This window comes from Euleptes europaea, chromosome 3, assembly GCF_029931775.1.
Source record: "Euleptes europaea isolate rEulEur1 chromosome 3, rEulEur1.hap1, whole genome shotgun sequence".
In the NCBI taxonomy this organism is placed as follows: Eukaryota; Metazoa; Chordata; class Lepidosauria; order Squamata; family Sphaerodactylidae; genus Euleptes; species Euleptes europaea.
The window spans coordinates 123645539-123665168 of record NC_079314.1 but is presented as its reverse complement, the minus strand read 5'-3'; the positions used below and the strand labels follow the sequence as shown (position 1 = coordinate 123665168).

The 19630-nt window shown below is 49.8% G+C and overlaps 1 protein-coding gene across 1 annotated transcript in view; it reads right to left on the bottom strand.

Moving 5' to 3' along the window:
- SHANK3 (SH3 and multiple ankyrin repeat domains 3) overlaps positions 1-19630 on the bottom strand; it is a 348499-nt gene that overhangs the window by 247979 nt on the left and 80890 nt on the right. The window contains exon 4 of the mRNA XM_056846670.1: positions 2183-2291. Within this exon, the coding sequence (XP_056702648.1) occupies positions 2183-2291 (109 nt within the window). The remainder of the gene's footprint in view (positions 1-2182; positions 2292-19630) is intronic.

Genomic DNA, 19630 nt, shown 5'->3' with positions numbered 1-19630 from the left:
AGCATAGAAACACCTCCACACTGTTTCTCTCTTTCGACTTGCCTGGCATGTGCCTTTGGGCATCTTTAAGTGGCTATCCAGCATTTTTTCCCCATTCCCTTTCATGTCCAAGTAATTCCCATGTGGGCAATCTGAAGCAATTTTCCCTTTGTCCATGTGCCCTGAGTTTGCCCAAACCGGATGCTTCTCAGCTCCTGTCGGCTTTCCCAGGGGTGTCCAACGTTTTGGTGCCATGACCAAGAAGGCCCTTTCTTGGGTTGCCACTCATCAAGTTTCAGATGGTGGGGACAACTGAAGCAGGGCCTCTGAGGATGACTGGAGTGTGCGGGTAGTTTCATACGGGAATTTAGAAATGTATTACTACACCCACAAAATCCTTGAAGTGTCTTACAATTAGCTGAGAACAATATCACAGTGCTCTCATAATGATACAACTACTTTCCCCAAAGAACCGCAAAACAGCAACATGAATAATAAGAGAAGATGAATGCCAGTTAGACTGAGTAGCTGCAGATAGCTGGGGTGGGGACAGCAAGGAGGGGGCCAGGCACATCTCTTTGGGGAGGAAGTTCCATAGCAGACAAGACTTCCTCGCTGGTGGCCGCCCACCTAATTTCTGGACATGATGGGCCTCATCTAGGGTTGCCAACCCCAAGATGGCAAATGCCTGGAGATTTTGGGGGAAGATCCTGGGGAGGGCAGGGTCTGGGGAAGTGAGGGACCTCAGCGAGGTATAATGCCATAGAGTCCACCCTCTAAAGCAGCCATTTTCTCCAGGGGAATGGATCTCTGTTAGCTGGAGATCAATTGTGATCCTGGGAGGTCTCCAGGCCCCCACCTGGAGACGGGCAGGCCTAGCCTCATTGGCTCAATGGACAGGCAGGTTCCTGGAGAAGGATGCTCTTTCGACACCCTGGCCTAAAAGTATTCAGGACTCTCGGGGTTAAGAGCCTAAGAATAAGACCGGAAGGTAAGGTTTTTAAATGCAGGAGTAAGCTGTCCCCCAGGGCGAGACCCAGCTCCCAGATAATGACCCTGTCCCCTGCATTCTGGACCAGCTGATGTTTCTAGTCAAAGGCAGCTTTGTGTATGACCGAATGCACTGCCATAATCAAGCCAGGATCTCTGCAGCTACTCCAGCTGTTTCAGGCAGGGGAGGGGGGGTGTAATGGGGCACCCAAACCAGATGGCAGATGTTTCCTATACAACAGATGCTGCTTCTGCATCCTCCCAAAAAGCCGGGTGCCAAAGCGTCCTCCAAGCTGTGGAACTGACCGGGGAGGGGGTTGTAGCCCCCCTCAGTACAGTCCCAGGACCCCTGCACAGGTCTGATGGATCCACAGCCAGGACTGAGCTTCAGTTTCTTCCTTCTCCTCCAGGCCATGGCTGACTCAGGACATCCATTACTCCATCCAGATTAGATGGAACTGAGAGAATCATGTAATCAGAAAGGGCCATAGAGGCCATCTAGTCCAACCCCCTGCTCAAGGCAGGATCTGACTAGAGCATCCCTGACAAAGTGTTTGTCCATCCTCTGCTCAGTCTTCAAGCAGCGGCTGGACAAGCACTTATCAGAGATGCTCTAGGTTGATCCTGCATTAAGCAGAGGGTTGGACTAGATGACCTCTAACACACCTTCCAATTTTATGATTCTCTCAGTTCCATCTAATCTGGATGGAGTAATGGACATCCCGAGTCAGCCAGAGAGAGAGAGAGAGAGATTGGATGTCATCTTGAGAGGGATGACACCTCACCCTAAGGCCCCAAATGACTTCTCCCAGCAGTTTCATGTACATGTTAAAGGGGGAGGGGGTGAAATATAGTCCTGAGGAGCCCCACAGCACAGACTCCATGGGACCAAGGCCTCCACACATCACTCTCGTTGTTGTGGATACAGAAAGGACCAATGGGAACTTTTCCACTATCCTTGAATAGCCACCCACAAAGATCCACAATTCCTCTTCTCCGTCTTGGAACGACTTCATTTCTTACTTACCCTCCATCTTCTGACCTCCTGACATCTAAGAGGGGCTTGGGGAGCGGTTGGAGGGAGGGGACAAATGGTCGCTTTGACCAAGCCCTCTGAGTTCACAGCCCCCTTCTTCTTGCTACTCTAGGAAGCGCCCAGTGGACACCTCCCCGACTGTCCTGCAGCCTCCACCCCATCAAGAACTGTTCTCACCTCCAGAGTCCGGATCGTGGAAGTTGGGGTCCAGTCCCTTCTCCAGCAGCCGGCTGACCTTCTCTGCATTCAGCGTCTGCACATACTCCATAAACTTCTTCAAATTTGCCTGTAGCCGCAAAACCCCCAGGGGGTGGGTGGGGAAGAAACACAGCACATAAATAGCCTAGCCTGTTGCTGGGCACGCATTGGTGGGAAAGTGCTCATACCTCCCCTTCCCCGCAAGCTCTCCCCCTGCAGGAAGCCCACCTCTGAAGGAGCCGTCTTTCAATGCCTCTTCTGCACACAAGTCACACTAAACACACACAACGCTTTACACAACAGCAGCAAATGTGCAAGGGGATTTGATGGATTCATGGAGGAGAGGCCTATCATTGGCTACCAGCCATGGTGACCAAAGGGTACCTCCAAGGTCAGAGGCAGTCAACCTCTGAATCCCAGGGCCAGGAGGCAACATCAGCGAAAGCCTCGGCCTCTGTGCCCTGCTGCTGGCCCTGCAGGGGAACTGGTTGGCTGCCATGTGAGACGGGATGCTGGACTAGATGGACCCTCCCTGGTCTGATCCAGCTGGGCTCGTCTGATGTTCCAGGTGCCTCTAGGAAGCCCGCAAACAAGCAGCATTATCCTGCCTGTGTTCCAAAACACCTAATATAATGGGCATGCTCCTCTGATCCTGGAGAGAATACGTGTGCATCATGACTAGTATTTGTTTTGACTAGTAGTCATGGATAGCCTTCTTCTCCATGAATATGTACACTCCCCTCTTAAAGCCTTCCAAGTTGGCAGCCATCACCACATCCTGGGGCAGGCAGTTCCACAATTTAACTATGCGTTGTGTGAAGAAATGTGTATGTAAAGTGCTGTCAAGTTGCAGCTGACTTATGTCTACCCCTTATGGGGTTTTCAAGACAAGTGACTTGTCTTGAAAACAAACCACAGAGGTGGTTTGTCATTGCCTTCCTCTGCATAACAATCTGGGTATTCCTTGGTAGTCTCCCATCCAAATACTAACTAGGGCTGACCCTGCTTAGGTTCCGAGATCGGGCTATACCATACTGCCTTCCTTCCCGTGTGACAAAATACACAATGTCAAATCATCACAGGAACCTTTTGTTTTAATTTTATTGCATCTACAGTGCAATCCTATGCAGAATTACTTCGGTCTTTGTCCACTGACTTCAATGGACTTGGACGGGAGGAACTCTGTAAAGGACTGCCATGTAAGTCACCGGGAGGCCATAAGCCAAAGCAGAAGGCAGCAGGGTCACCCCTGCTCCCCTCCCCTCCACACACACTCTTACACATCTCTCTACCACAAGGGTGTCTCCTTCCAAACCATCCTTCATGGTGTCCAAATGTCCAAAGGCTTAAATGCAGTTTGGGGCCAGCAGGATAAGCCCCACCTCGGTGGCTACATCCGCACAACCTGCCAGTCCATGCAGAGCCACAAACCCCCCATCCATCGCCTCTTTCTGTTACACATTGGCCATTTATGCAGGGTCAATTTTGATGCTCGCTCAAAGCTCTCTTTTTTTAAATGCTACCTTTAAAATGCCTATTCACGGTCCCGATGCAAAAAGGAAATTACAGACACACACCCACTTGCCTGCTCCTTCGTTCCTTCCATTAGCAACCGCTGTTTGCATAGCTAACGCGCGGCTGTGATTTTGCATGCTTCCTCGAGGGGATTCTTCGAGGCAGGGGCGGAGCAAACACCAAAGGTCGTGTTAAAGGGGCTCTTCAGAAATGCAAAGCCGGTATGTGCCGGCTTCGCAGCCACTTCCTGAATGACGGTTCAGCGTGAAAAACTAAAAAAAATATGCGGGGCACTTCAGCCTGGAACGCGCTGCTAATTGCCAAACATAAATGGCCATGGAAAACTTCAACTGCTGCCGGGGTGGGGGACAGGGACGGGACGACAACGACACAGAATTCATGGTACATTTTGCTTGCTTGTTCCCCGAGAACCATCTATTTGTTCACATTTCTTTTGTTCCACAAGGTGGCAGCACAGAGCAGGATGCCACCTCCCCACCCCCCAGCCCACTCCTCTCCAGAGATCCAGTCAGGGACATCTTTCCTTTCCTTTGCAGGAGTCTTTGCAAGAGGTGGAGACAATGAAGCCTGTCTTTTTTCGATGCCCAAATTAGAGTGGTCTGAGGGTTAAGTTTATCCATCCTATAATAGTTAAATTCACGGGAAGTCCTGAGCAGGTATGGCTGCATAAAGGATTAATTGATGAAAAACCCATGATCTCGAAACAAGTGGCCAATTTTTGTGCAGGTGAGATAAAAGCCCGGAGCAAGAAAAGGGCTGACGGAAAGGATAAGGAAGCTCAATAAGTGTAGCAATTCTGCTCCAAGTTTTACACTGCTGATAGTTTTTTATCTCTATTTTATTTGTCCTGTTACTAATTTTTTAAATGTAAGGTTTTAGATTTTTGGATTTGTAGCATAGCAATGCAATATGATATTTTCTTGTCTATGACTGCAATAAGTTATTATTATTATTTTCTACACCATCCACGTTGTCCCCCATTGCTGAGACCACAAGGTAAGTCCAGGTCGCTTCAGGTTCGAAGAAATGCAAAATTTCCAGACATTGCGAAGCCATGGGGTGTGACCTTTTTCTCATTTTATGGGGGCGGGGGGGGGCAGGTTGGGGGGGAAAATATATGCAATACTTACTTTCCTCTCTAATCAAAATTTCTTTTACTGGTTTAGCATTAAATGCACCATTGATAACTGAGCATGCAAAATAGTCCAATTGGGCATTACAAGAAAAACTACAAATATACTCTAGAAATGATTGCAAACTGCGGCATCCTATGCAACCAAAACACATATATCTTCATTTCTGCCATCTGAGAGGTGGGGGGGGGGAGTTGAAGGCTGAAAATAAATTCTGTAGCAAACAAAAGAAAGTTTATTATATGAACAAGAACTCTCTCATATAGTCACAAAGGGGGGGGGAATCAGCTAAAATCTGTAACACTGGAAACACTGAACTCTTTACTAATATATTATCTCACCACCTCCCGACCTTCTAGGGCAACAGAAAACAACTCGGCACCATCCTCTATATGACAGCCCTTCAAGTACTTCAAGATTTTAAAGCGTAAAAATTTTGGAACTCCCTCCTTCTAGCATTTGGGAACATCTTCCTGTGATAATGCGCAAGTATTCAGCAGCAGGAGCCAGGCCCAAAGGTCTTTTTTTTTTGCCTCGAGCTTCAGACTCCTCCTATATCTCGATGCTTTATTATCGACTGCATTTTAGGCAACCCTGTGAACTACTCAAGCCTGATCTCATTTATTTCCCCAACACCCTTTCAAAATTGGCCTTTGTTCTGAGGATAAAGCAGAGAGCCAGAGGTGGACAGGGGGGTGGTTTAGATGAGGCCTTGCCTAAAAAGCCCAAAGCCGAGCTAAGATCTGAGCCTACATTTCTTCAGTACATGAAGAGAGAGAGAGAGAGAGAGAGAGAGAGCCTGTCTATCTGACTGATAGAGAAAAGTTACATGGCTAAACCACTGACTTCCATGATATCCATGTCTTATTTACAAATACTGTTTTCCTTTTAAGGAAAATACGTAGTAAAAACATTGGAAAATTAAGCATCGTTCCCACCCACCCTCACAAAGTTAATCTCCCTCATGTGCGGGAAGCTTTTGAGAATGCCAAGAAAGGCCAGCTTCACACACAAGTAAAGACGGAGTTCAAAGATGAGGGAAGGTATCCATTTCTGCTTAGAAGGGGCTCCCTGCTTCTGACATAGAAGCATAGAAATATAGAGCTGGAAGGGACTTCAAGGGCCATCTAGCCCAGGGGTCGGCAAACTCATTGGTCAACAGAGCCAAATATCAGCAGTACAACGATTGAGATTTCTTTTGAGAGCCAAATTTCTTAAACTTAAACTATATAGGTAGGCACACTGTTTATTAACTTAATAAACTTTAATTAAAGTTTTAAGTCTTAATTAAACTATAGGTACACTGAATAAAACTTGATATCATACTTAATAGTGATCTTTAGCCTCCCAACCATTGAGGGCAAGGGAAAGGGGGACCTGGCCATTCTCCACAGCGGGGGGGGGGGGAGAGACAGCGCGCCCGCTCGCCTGCTCTCTCGCACTCGCTCTCGCTCTCGCTCTCTCTCAGGCGTGCCGGCTCCGCAGCCGGCTGCCAGCACGAGCGAGCGCGAGAGCAGGGGCTCCGAACCAAGTTCGGAGAGCCGCACTCAACGGGCCAAAGAGCCGCATGCGGCTCGGGAGCCGCAGTTTGCAGACCCCTGATCTAGTCCAACCCCTGAACAATGCAGGAAAATCACAACTGCTTCCAGTCCCCCAGTGACCCCTGCTCTATGCCCAGAGGAAGGCAAAAAACCTCCAGGATCCCTGGCCAATCTGGCCTGGAGGAAAATTCCTTCCTCACCCCAAAGTGGTGATCGGCATTTCCTGGGCATGTAAGAAGGGACCACGAGAGCCGAGCATTGGCTCATGCCTTCCTGCCCTCCCTCTCACGATCTGCCCAAGTTCACAGAATCAGCATTGCTGTCAGTTGGCCATCTAACCTCTGCTTATCTTTGGGCTTTGATACTTCAATAGGCTCAGGAGTCAAAGCTCCCTTCGTCAGATATCTGACAAAGCCAGCTTTGATTCTCATAAGTTCATACCCCCAAAATCTTGTTGATCTGTTAAAGTGCTCCTGGACTCAATTCTAGCTGTTCTACTGCAGGCAACACGGCTGCCCTCTGAAATGAAGAAGAAGAAGAAGATGATGATGATGATGAAGAAGGAGTTGATCTTTATATGCCAACTTTCTCTACCACTTAAGGCAGAATCAAACCAGTGTACAGTCACCTTCCCTTCCCCTCCTGACAACAGTCACCCTGTGAGGCAGGTGGGGCTGAGAGAGCTCTAAAATACTCAGGTAATTGCTCTCCTATAACTACATATGTAGAAGCAATGTATTCTATTATAGTCTTTTAAGCCAATTAATGTTAAATATGCAAAGAGTTACATTGCAATAAAATGATAAAAGGGAAGCAAAGATTCTTTAATAGCATTATTTGTCTACTGTACCCAAAAATGAACCAAAATGTTGCTAAGGTGTACCTCTTGCCAAGAGTCAAACAATCTGATATAGGAAAGCTAACTAGATGCCTAAGGCTTCGAAGAGAACAAATCAGGCCTGACCGGAACACCAGGCTGGGTTGGTCACGGGCATCCAGAAGGTAATAAGCACTTCTCTGCAGAAGGGCACAGTTCCAACAACTCTGAAAGACGTGGTTGTGAGGCCCCTCCTGTAGAAGGCATCCTGGGACCCTACTGACCTAAATAACTGCCACCCCAGTTACTAACAGTCACAAGTACAATACCATGAACACTCAGGTGGCCAAAAATGATATCCAAAAAAAGACCCCCCATTGACATCAATCGGGTGATGCTGACTACCAAAGCCTATGAAATCACAAAGGTATTTACCCAGTAGGCACCAGATTGTGTGTGTGTTAAGTGCCGTCAAGTTGCTTCCGACTCACGGCACCCCTATGAATCAGTGTCCTCCAAAATGTTCTTATCTTGAACAGCCTTGCTCAGGTCTTGCAAATTGAGGGCCGGGGCTTCCTTTATTGAGTCAATCCATCTCTTGTTGGGCCTTCCTCTTTTCCTGCTGCCTTCAGCTTCTCCTAGCATGACTGTCTTTTCCAGTGACTCTTGTCTTCTCATCATGTGAGCAAAGTACGACAGCCTCAGTTTAGGCATTTTAGCTTCTAGGGTCAGTTCAGGCTCGATTTGATCTATAACCCACTGATTTGTTTTTTTTGGCAGTCCACGGTATCTGTAACCCTCTCCTCCAACACCACCTTTCAAAGGAATCTGCTCTCTTCCTATCAGCTTTCTTCACTGTCCAGCTTTCACACCCATACATAGTAATAGGGAATACCATGGCCTGGCACCAGGTTAGCCGTCGAGATGCCCAGCAGAGGAAGAACACCCTACCTGGGGGAGCCAATGACAGCTGCCGGGATCAGCCAACTAAAGGGTCCAATAGGAGCTAGCCTAGAAGGATAAAGCTGCTGCCTCCAGACTGAGCACCTTGCCTGCATTATGAGTACCATGCTAGTTCATTTTACAGGAAAGGATGCAGCTGGCAAACCAACCGGAGTTGGCTAAAAGCGCCGTCTACCACAGAGGAGTCATGACCTTCCATCTGCAGCCCTAGATCTAGCTGGGAACCTGCTCTTTGGGGGTGGGTGTGCCCCCCACACACACCCATCTAAGACAGCCTGATGACTTAACCTCTGCCTGGCATCACTGACCACGTTCTTCACCTCCATCAGCTCTGGGCTGAACTTTAGTTTATCAGGCCTTATCCAGTTCATGCAAATGGCACCTCCAGCCATTTTTAGTCCATTGTCTGCAATGGGAATGTGTGTGCACAAACAAATATACACATACAGAGAGAGAGAGAGAGAGATCAGCCATTTTAGACAAGATGGATTCCAAGGCTTCTTCTAAGAGGCAGTGTGGTGTATTGGTTAACAGCGGTGGTTTGGAGCGGTGGAGTCTGATCTGGAGAACTGGGTTTGATTCCCCCACTCCTCTACATGCGTGGCGGAGGCTAATCTGGTAAACCAGGTTGGTTTCCCCACTCCTCCACATGCAGCCAACTGGGTGACCTTGGGATAGTCAAAGCTCTCTCAGCCCCACCTACCTCACAGGGTGTCTGTTGTGGGGAGGGGAAGGGAAGGTGATTGTAAGCTGGTTTGATTCTCATTTAAGTGGTAGAGAAAGTTGGCATATAGAAACCAACTCTTCCTACTACTACTCCTCCCCCTCCTCTTCTTCTTCTCCTCCTCCTCCTTCTTCTTCTCCTTCTCTGTTCAGACTCCCCCAGGCGTTTCTCAGGGAAGGCAGAGAAAGGCTAGATGTCCAGGACTGCTTATTTGTGTGTGTGCATGAATGTGTGTTCCTAGTTATTTTATTTATTAAAATAAAATAAATGGGAAATTGCAAACACACACACACATGAATCAGCAGCCCTGGACACCTAGCCGTTGTCTTCCTTCCCTGAGAAGCAGGGGTGGGGGAGCCTGAACTGCGTCTGGGAACCTGTCATTTTAGAAAAGGAAAGGCTGTGTGCCGGTTCTGCCATTCCATCCTGTTTAGGAGAGTTGAAAGTGGTTTGCGAGATGCGGGTCTTCCCTTTCTGCTCCCACATTCACCTCTAATCATAGTATCATGGAATCATAGAGTTGGAAGGGACCGCCAGGGTCATCTAGTCCAACCCCCTGCACAATGCAGGAAATTCACAACTACCTCCCGCCCCCCGACATTCCCAGTGACCCCTACTCTACGCCCAGAAGATGGCAAAGAAAAAAAAAACCCTCCAGGATCCCTGGCCAATATGGCCTGGAGGAAAAATTACTTCCTGACCCCAAAGTCAAACTGGTTTTGCAGGTTTTTGAAACTGTGAGACCTTCCCAACCTTGTACTCCAGATGTGCACACCCCCTGAGCAGCAATTCCTCTTCCTAACCTCCTTCAGCTCTCTACAGGGGGAGACAGCACCTTTCTCTCTCCAGATGCGGGCCCTGTTCATTCTAAGGCCCTGCATGTCAGTCCAAGAATCCCAGGAATGCACTCTCTTGGGAGAGAAAGAGTATCCATCCACACTGGACTCTGCTGTCCTCTGATCAGCCTTGGCAAAGGCCAACTGGCACGCTGTGCTCTCCCCCCCCCCCCGCCCCACAGGACAAGATCCCAGGCTCAGCCTTCCCTGCCTGCCTGCCTCTCTCTGCCAACCCCCCACCTGCCTCCCTCCTGGCCCCGGCAGAGCAGCGCTGCAGCGGAGCTGGCTCGAGCAACGCAAGGAGGAAGGCCGCTTCTCGAAACGAACCGGTTTCTTCTGAGAGTCTCTGCAAAAGGGCAGGGAAGGGGGGGCGGCTGCCTCAGCTCTCGTGGGCTCCAGAGATGCAGCCGAAGCGGAAGGCACGCCGGAGAAGTTTGCTTAAGAGAGAAAGAAAAGAACATTCTCCCTGGCAGGGACGGGCAATCTTGCCTACATCTTGCCAAGGGAGATGATGGGATCCCACCGCTTGGCAAGTCTTCCGAGCCTGAAGAAGCGGCAGCCTCTTCCTCCTGCTTCCTCAGACAGACTGCTCCCGCTTTCTCCCTTGCTGCCTGTTCTGCCAGAACCTGTCGCCCAGGGCGATGCATGCCACCTCTCTCCTGTCCTTCCAAGCCTTCCTCAAAAGCCTTTCCCAGAAAGCCTTTGGCACAACCCGCAACTGGAAGGAATGCTTGGTCTCCAGCTCCCTTCTCCCATTGGCATCTCTCTCAATTCCCATTTGGTAAGCGCCTCAGGGCAGGGACTCGACTCCTTGGACTCCGGATCGCACTAGGCGCATGGGTGGAGACATGCGTCCCAATGGACAGAGGTGGCACCGGCCCCCTCCCCACAAAAGGAGCTGCCTTAGAGCCATGTCAAGTGACTGCAGCCTCCTGTCATGGGTGGAGCTTGGCCAGATGACAGGGAGAAAGGACCTCTGGCTCACGGAGGCACTGGGGAAAGCGGGCTGCCTGCATAGGCGGCTAATGCTCCCAGCGCACCAGAAAGAAAACAACCAGGAGCCAGAAGAAAACTGGATCCAGGCGGTCCTGGCAGGTTTCCAGGCAGCACTGTCCAGCTCAGCTACACAGCTGCTATTTGGCTTTGTTGGACAAATCACTTTTCCCCAAAGGGTTAAAAAACCTTCCCTCTAGAACAACACACCAACACCTCTTCTGGCACCTGCCAAGTGAGTGGGGCTTCTGCCCAGCCAGGCTTCCACGTAGGGTTGCCAACCTCCAGGTAATAGCAGAAGATCTCCTGTTATTACAACTGATCTCCAGCCGATAGGGATCAGTTCACCTGGAGAAAATGGCCACTTTGGCCATTGCACTCTATGGCATTGAAGCCCCTCCCCAAACCCTGCCCTCCTCAGGCTCCGCCCCCAGAATCTCCCGCCGGTGGCGAAGAGGGACCTGGAAACCCTACTTCCATTTTGTGGCTGCACCCACTACACTAAGATTTCCAAAGGAGCCCACAGGCTCAAGAAGGTTGGGGACCCCTCCTCGAGAAGTCTGAAGCAGCAAGTAGAGAAGAGGTAGCCAGCCCTGCCCAAAAGGGTTGGCAGAGTGGCACACGAGCGGGCGAGAGTTTGAGGGTGCCTTGGAAATTATCACACAGGGAGGCTCTTTCCTGGGAACGGGACAAGAGACTCCTCAGGTTTTTAGGCTGAGAGGAAATAGGTTTTTCTTTATGGAGACAAACAGCATGGAGACGACCGTTTGCCCGCCTGCCAAGAAAGGGCAAGCTAGATGGGGTGGCACCGGAGGCCAGAGGAGGCCTCACCTACTGGGCCAAAGGAAGCTGCTCCAGGACAGGGAAGGGCACCTCGCGTGAAGCCTGTGGCAACCTGACAGGCCCAGCAGGAGTGGGGGTACGCCATCTCCCTCCCCACCGGACAGTGGCTGAGGTGGAAGTTTGCCAAAGTCACCGTGGTCATTTATGCATGGGTACCTTCACTCACATTCGCCCCCGGTCTGTCTTGGTTGTTCCTTGGAGCTATGCATGAGTTTTCCCTCCACTGGAGATGACCTCGCTGCCAGCCCTCAAAAATCCCAGGACTTCCCATTCCTCTGTTAACCCGACTCTTCCCTCTCCCCTGAGCTCAACCTAAGTGAAATCCCTGTGGATAAGGCAACGTGCAGGGCACGCACGCCTGGTTTCGCTCAAAGCCAATTACAAAGCGGCATGTCCAGAGGCGGGGATTCCAATACTTCCTGCTTTCTCGGAGCTCATTCTGAGCACAACAAAGGCTTTTTAAAGCCGAGGCTTCGATTTCTCTCCACCCCCCCTTTCAGATTGCTACCTTTTTTGTTGTTCTTAAAATGCTTTTTGTGGGTTTTTTTGGGGGGGGGACTTTTCTCTCACAGTAAGCACTGCAAAGTAAGCCAATTATAAATCAGCATTTAAAGGGGTCTTGATTCGAGCTTGGAGACTGCTGGTACAAAGATTCCCAACAGGAAAGTGAGGGTCCAGCCAGCAACGAAGCTCAGGTAAAACACCCAGGCATAAATGACCTGGAATGTGAGAAAGCAGGGAAGCCAAGAACTGGGGAACAGGACAGAGATGAAGTGGAGCCCATTCCACAGGAGGGGATGCCAAAGTCCAAGCTGCGACTTGTACAACTCAGCCTTAAAATCACGAGGCTGACGGATTTCTTTTCTTAGTAGTTCTGTAACACCCTGCAGTGTTTTGGTACAGTTTCCTAGTGTTCTTGTGCTCAGTGAATCAAAACGGCACTTTACTTTTTCCTTCTCAAGATCTTAGACTCTGTTCAAAGATCTCACCAAGGGCGCTTGACTGATCATCCATGCGTAGACCACGAACTCCTGGATGGGCTGCAGTCAGCTGGCATGCGGGGGGGGGGGGGAACCAGCACACACACACAGCCTTTATCAGCATCTCAAGCCCCAGATAGCTAAAGAACGGGCCCAGCTTCAGCGGCGGCAATGTTACCCTGTACACCATGAAGGGAGAGGCTAGCAGCTAGGGTTACCAGCTCCAGGCTGGGAAATTCCTGGAGATTTGGGGATGGAAATAGTGTGCAGTTCTGGAGGCCTCACTTCAAAAAGGATGTGGACAGAACGGAGTGGGTGCAGAGGAAAGCCACGAGGATGATCAGGGGCCAGGAAGCCCTATGAGGGAAGGGATGTTGGGGATGTTCAGTCTGGAGAACAGGAGGTTGAGGAGGAACAGGATTGCTCTCTTGAAGTATTTGAAGGGCTGTCGCTTAGAGGAGGGCAGAGAGCTGTTCCTGTTGGCAGCATAGGACTAGGGTTGCCAGGTCCCTCTTCGCCACTGGCAGGAGTTTTTAAGGCGGATCCTGAGGAGGGCGGGGTTTGGGGAGGGGAGGGATTTCAATACCATAGAGTTCAATTGCCAAAGTGGCCATTTTTCTCCAGGTGATCTGATCTCTATCGGCTGGAGATCAGTTGAATTAGCAGAAGATCTCCTGCTACTACCTGGCAGTTGGCAACCCTACATAGGACTCGCAATAATGGGTTTAAATTGTGGGCGGAAAGGTACCAAATGAACATTAGCAAAAAGCAAAGCCCGGCTGAAATCCCCATGCATAAGGCAAAGTGCGGGGCATGTAAACTTGGTTTCGCTCACAGTCAATTACAAAGCAGCATGTCCAGAGACAGGGATTCAAATACTTCCTGCTTCCTCGGAGCTCTTTCTGAGCACAAGAAAGGCCTTTTAAAACCCAGGCTTGGATTTCTCCCCCCCCCTCCCTTTCAGATTGCTCCATTTTTTATGTTGTTGTTCTTAACATGCTTTTTATGTGGCAATTGGGTTTGGGGAGGATTTTCTCTCACAGTAAGCACTACAAGCCAATTAAAAAGCAGCATTTAAAGGGGCGGGATCTTGATTTGTGCTTAGAGATTGCTGGTGCAAAGATTCCCAACAGGAAAGTGTGGGTCCAGCCAGCAACAAACCTCAGGTAAAACTCCCATGCATAAATGACCTCAGGGACAAACTTTGCCTTGGGATGCAAATGTTTGTGCCAGGGATTAGAGCAAGAGTCCAGTAGCACCTTAAAGACTAACAACATTTCTGGCAGGGTGTGAGCTTTCATGAGCCACAGCTCACTTCTACAGATACCAGGGAATTGCATAGTAGGCCCAGCTAGAAAGCAGCAGTGACTCATTCACAAAGCATTTAATTTATTTCCTTATTTTCATTTTTAGCCCAATTTTCTCACTGAGGTCAAGGCGGGTTACAAGTACGATAGAACCATTCAGCAGATCAGTAAACTGCTTGCGAAACATGCTAACGTTGGAATGATAGCATCTGAATCTAATATCAGAGATTCCTAGTAAAACAAAGCTATTCAGTCAATCGGCAAGTGGGCAACAAAAGATGGGAACCACATCTGAGTATAGCAGCGAAGCCTCAGCCAGACAGGAGCCCAAGAAAGCCAGCTTGAGCGTGTGGCGTGGCGTGGCATGCCTCTTGGCCTCTGCTCAAAGAGCTCCACGCAGGCCTTCTCAAGGAAATCGACTAAGGTCTTTTATGCTGGGATGTTTCCCTGTGGTTGCCCCACCGACTGCTTCGGGGCTTCCTTTTGATTATGCATGCCGTTTCTGCCCGTCAGAAGTCACCTCATTCTCCCCGTGTGATTTGCCCGCATTTTCCAGATTCTGGCTAAAACAGTGTCTGTAAAACATGGGCAAAATGCACAGGGAGAGCGAGGCGATCTCTGATGGCTGGGAAAGGCATGCATAATCAAAAGGAACCCCAAAGCAGTCGGCGGGGGTGACAGTGGGAAACACCCCTGCATGAAAAGCCAATGGAGCCAAACGAGGAGGATTTCTCCCAGGTTTTGGGACAGAAACAGCAAAGTCCATGAATGCTTTTCCACTTATGAGCGAGCTGTGGATGGGGACTGTGGAATTGTCCTGTGATGGAACAGACATGGCCTTTGTCTTATGTTCTTATGTCGATGTACTTCATCCCATCTGGCTGAAGTATGAGGAGGGCTATTCTCTTGGAGAAATCCCCCCAGGTGGTCTTCTGAGTTTTATTTTCAGTGCTGTATTATGCGATCACGTCATGAGACGACAAGAGTCACTGGAAAAGACAGTCATGCTAGGAAAAGTTGAGGGCAGCAGGAAAAGAGGAAGACCCAACAAGAGATGGATTGACTCAATAAAGGAATCCACCGCCTTCAATTTGCAAGATCTGAGCAAGGCTGTCAAAGATAGGACATTTTGGAGGACTTTCATTCATAGGGTCACCATGAGTTGGAAGCGATTTGACGCCACTTAACACACACGTATTATGCGATACCTTTTGCAACACAAAAAAAGACACCCCAACCCAACAGGCACAGGGGGTGCCACACATCTCCCACAAAAGACACTTTCCCCTAGAAGACAAGAGAAGCCCCCATGCTAGAAAAGCAGCATTCGTAACCATAGTGCTTTGGTCTGATTCAAGTCCCAAGGAGGGATATTTCCTCTGTAAGGAAGAAAGACTTGGAGGTCAAAGGCAGGCCTTGGTTTTCTTTCACCCCTCTGTCCAGTGCAAGATGAAGGTACAAACCAGGCCCCCAGGGCAGCAGGGCAGCTGCCCACCTCTGAACCACGAGGGTCTTGGAGAAAGCCCACCCGATGTTTCTCAAAACCAAGATCCTGTTTCGTGCGCAACACGAGAGCTCTGCCTCGTATGACCTTCTCGGCATCCCGCGGGTTGCGTGGTATCGAAACTGTGTCAGGAGTCAACTAGATCTTGGGCCAAAAACAAAAATCTGGAAAGCAGCAAAAACAAACCACGCAGCCGTGCGGAATCCTCTCCGCCTCGCCACATATGGCAGCTCCAGATGCGCTGGAAGTGAACCGTACATTCCATTCCGCTGAAGCTGACAGCAAGCTGCTAGGTGAAGTCTCTGGAAGACTTCTGCAGTCTTGCAATGAACAAGAACAAATGAGGGAGGGAGGGAGAAAAGGAAGCTAATATTACCCTTTCGGCATGTCAGCACACACACACACACACACACACACACACACACACACACACACACAGGGCTCCTTGCCTTTCAGAGCAACTAACAGCTGAGTATGTTCCTACATCCTCTCGTGACTTGCACAGTTATGAGGAGGGGAGGTGGTTGAAGTTTGGGGGGGGTGATGGAGGTTCTTGGGGGGGGGGGCGTTATGTCCAATCCTCCCTCTTCTGCTCTGCCTGGGGGAGGCTGCCCCCCCCCCCACAGGAGTGCACCCAGGTTAGCACAACCTCACTTCCAGCCCAGTCAGTTCTGCACCCATCCCGGCTGCTTTCACTAAGGACCCACGAACAGAGAAACTTCAAGCACTGGAGGAGGGAAATGAGGGTGCCACTCGGTCATTTAAGAAAAGTGCCGCTCCAGTGAAGAAGCGCAGAGCCTTAAAGACAGTGGTCAGAACATGCTAGAGCCCATGCAGACAAGGCCTAGACCCTTCTTTCCCAGAAGGGTTTCAAGCATTCAGATGCGGCCTGGAGATCTCCTGGAATTACACATGATCTCCAACCGACAAGAGGGGCGAAAACCCATGGTCAGCCCCGTTCCAGCCCAGTTCCATCCCCGTTCCACCCAGGATCAAATGAACCCACATTACCTGGAATGAGCAGGGACTAAATAAGGTATCGTCCGTTTGTGAAGATTTGATCCTGGGTGAAACTGGGAGGGAACTGGGCTGAAACGGGGCTGGAACTGGGCTAAGTGACCATGCGTTTTCGCCCGAGACCTCTTCTCCTGGAGAGAATGACTGCTTTCAAGGGTTGACTGCATGACATTACGACAAAATCCCCCAGAATTTCCCAACCCAGAGTTGGCAACCATACTCCTCGGCAAGGTTTCGCAGCCTCAGTTTGGTCTGGTTTATTTCTTAAAAAAATGTTTTAACCCGATTCTCTCTGTAAACATAGCCCAGCTGATTAACTAACTTCATGAAGCTGCAAGAAAATTTCAAAAAGTAAAAAGTAAAAGAGCAGGCATAAAAGCAGGAATAAAATAAGAGGGACAAATTAAAAGGTTTTTAGAATAGACATTAAAAAAAACATCACAAAGCATAAAAGCAAATCTGTAGCTGATAAAGCTACAGAGGGGTGAAGTATCCCCCTAAGCCTTGGAAAATAAAACTGTTTCACCAGACACCTCAAAGGGGTGAGGGGCCGTGGCTCAGTGGTACAGCATCTGCTGTGCATGCAGAAGATCCCAAATTCAATCCCCGGCATCTCCAGCTAAAGGAATCAGGTAGTGGGTGATGTGAAAGACCTCCGCCTGAGAGCCTGGAGCATCATTGCCAGTCTGAGTAGATGGTATGGACTTTGATGGACCAGTGGTCTGATTCTGTATAAGGCAGCTTCATGTGTCCAGGTGTTATGATGCTTGTGAGGGGCAGTGGCTCAGTGGATGAGCATCTGCTCAGCATGCAGAAGGTCCCAGGTTCAATCCCAGGCATCTCCAGTTAAGACTGATCAGGCAGAAGGTGACGTGAAAGTCCTCTTCCTGAGCACCTGGAGAGCTGGTGCCCATCTGAGTAGATGGACAAGGGAGGTTCATACATATTCATACAAGTGCCCATTTGGTGACAGGGAAGTTTCTCTGGGGGAGGGAGATCCAGCACAAAACAAGCCTGGTCCCTGGTGGACATCCTCCTTTCCTCAAAAGATCATCGATGAGAGGAGTCTTTAAGGCTTTAAAAGGGAAGTGGACATATTCACGGGGGAGGGCTATCCATGGCTACTAGTCAAAATGGATACTAGTCATAATGCATCCCTATTCTCATGATGCATCCCTATTCTCTCCAGGATCAGAGGAGCATGCCTGTTCTATGAGGTCCTGTGCATCACAGGCAGGATAATGGCCGCCAACTTGGAAGGCTTGAAGACTGCTGGACTTGATGGGCCTTCTTGGTCTGATCCCGTACGGCTTTCCTTATGTTCTGATGATCTTAAGTAAAGGGGCTGGTACTTGGGCTTCAGTGTCTGGTGATGGGTCCAAAATTCAGAATGATTTCCCATGCTTTAAAAAAACACACACAACTGTAACTAAACCAATCAAGTTGGGGGGTAGCAAGGGGGGCTTTCTCACTGCTAAAAATTTGCTTAGTCCGACCTGAACAAACTGGCCGTTTGATTCACTGAGTTATGCAGATTTCCTTACTGGATGAAGCCATCATCAGAATCAGTGACCTCTGAGATCTGAGGCCAGCCACCCCGGAAACAAACTCCCCATTATCCAATAATTCTGCCTCAGGCCCTGCCTCACTATCCGCTGAGATGGGGCGCCTGCCAGCCCTTTCCCATCTGCCGGTCATGTGCCAGACTCTGCCAGGGTGCCGTTAGGCAAGGTCCTGGGTGCAGAGGGCACCCCCTTGTCGGAATCAGGCCTTCTTGTCTGTTGTTGACATGCCCTCTAGGTCTGCCCTTTCGAGGCGGCTGGAATCCCTGGGCCTGGAGGGCACCTTACCCAGCTCTCCGAGGGCTCAAGAGCTTTTTAGCCTTTCTACTGCAGAGCTGGCTTCTCCGGCGGCTTCCTTTACTGGTCTTTTTGGGCACACTGTCTGGCTCTGTCGTCCCCCTGCCTGGGCATTCCTAAGAAAGGGATTCATCCCTGGGAACGGTGTCATATTTATTCTGGCCGTGCCGAGCACGAATGTCTTGCCTCCGCCGGGACTCTTTTAATCATGTTCTGTTTGCGCCGGCTTTCCTTGCAAGCCCATTTGACTGTGCAGATTAGAGGCAGCTGCTGTGCCGTTCTGTGGATGCATCAAAGAGAATTGCCAAAATGGGGCATTTGAGATGCCTGTAACCTATTACAGGAAGATGAAAACTGCGGAAGCGGATGGAGCTCGGAAGCTTTGGAGGAAGACACATTAAATCTCGATTCGCAAGGAATCAAGTAGAGACACAGACCACAGTGAAGTGAGCACAATTTGAAAACAGGGGGGTCTGCCAGGAGCCCACCCTTCGGACTCCCTCCTCCTGGCCTTCTGCATTTCCTCACCAGTGCTGCCTGATTCCCCTCCTGCGCCCAACCTTTCCCACACCCCCGTTACCAGGTCTTATTTCTTCCCAGCACATTCTTTCGAAATTGAGACCGGGGGTGCCTCACACGCCACAGAGACTTCCAGGTATAGTTTGGGTGCTTCACCTGGTTCAAAATGCAGGGGCGGGGTAAGAGGGACCACAACCCGCCAGCTCAAGAAGAACTTTGCTTCCTGCCAGTTGACACAATGCAGTGGGACGAGGGTACCAGAAGGGACTCATAAGAACATCAGAAAAGCCCTGCTGGATCAGGCCCAGGCCCATCAAGTCCAGCAGTCTGTTCACTCAATGGCCAACCGGGTGCCTCCAGGAAGCCCACAGACAAGACGGCTGCAGCAGCATTATCCTGCCTGTGTTAATAACATAAGAAAAGCCCTGCTGGATCAGACCCAGGCCCATCAAGTCCAGAAGTCTGTTCACTCAGTGGCCAACCAGGTGCCTCCAGGAAGCCCAGAGACAAGACTGCTGCAGCAGCATTATCCTGCCTGTGTTCCACAGCACCTAATATAATAGGCCTGCTCCTCTGGTACTGGAGAGAATAGGGATGCATCATGACTAGTAGCCATGGATAGCCCTTTGCTCCATGAACATGTCCACTCCCCTCTTAAAGCCTTCTAAGTGTAATGCCTATAATCTTCATTATTATTGGAAATGTATGCTTTTATGCTCAGTCCGCATACTCGCACTTTTAAGGATGCTAAGCCCAGGGTATAAGGGTTAGCATCTAGCACAATACCATGTGAGAGCACATATATGTAATCGCCATGCAGCCCCAGGTATAAGGGGTGAAGTATTCATCCTTGGA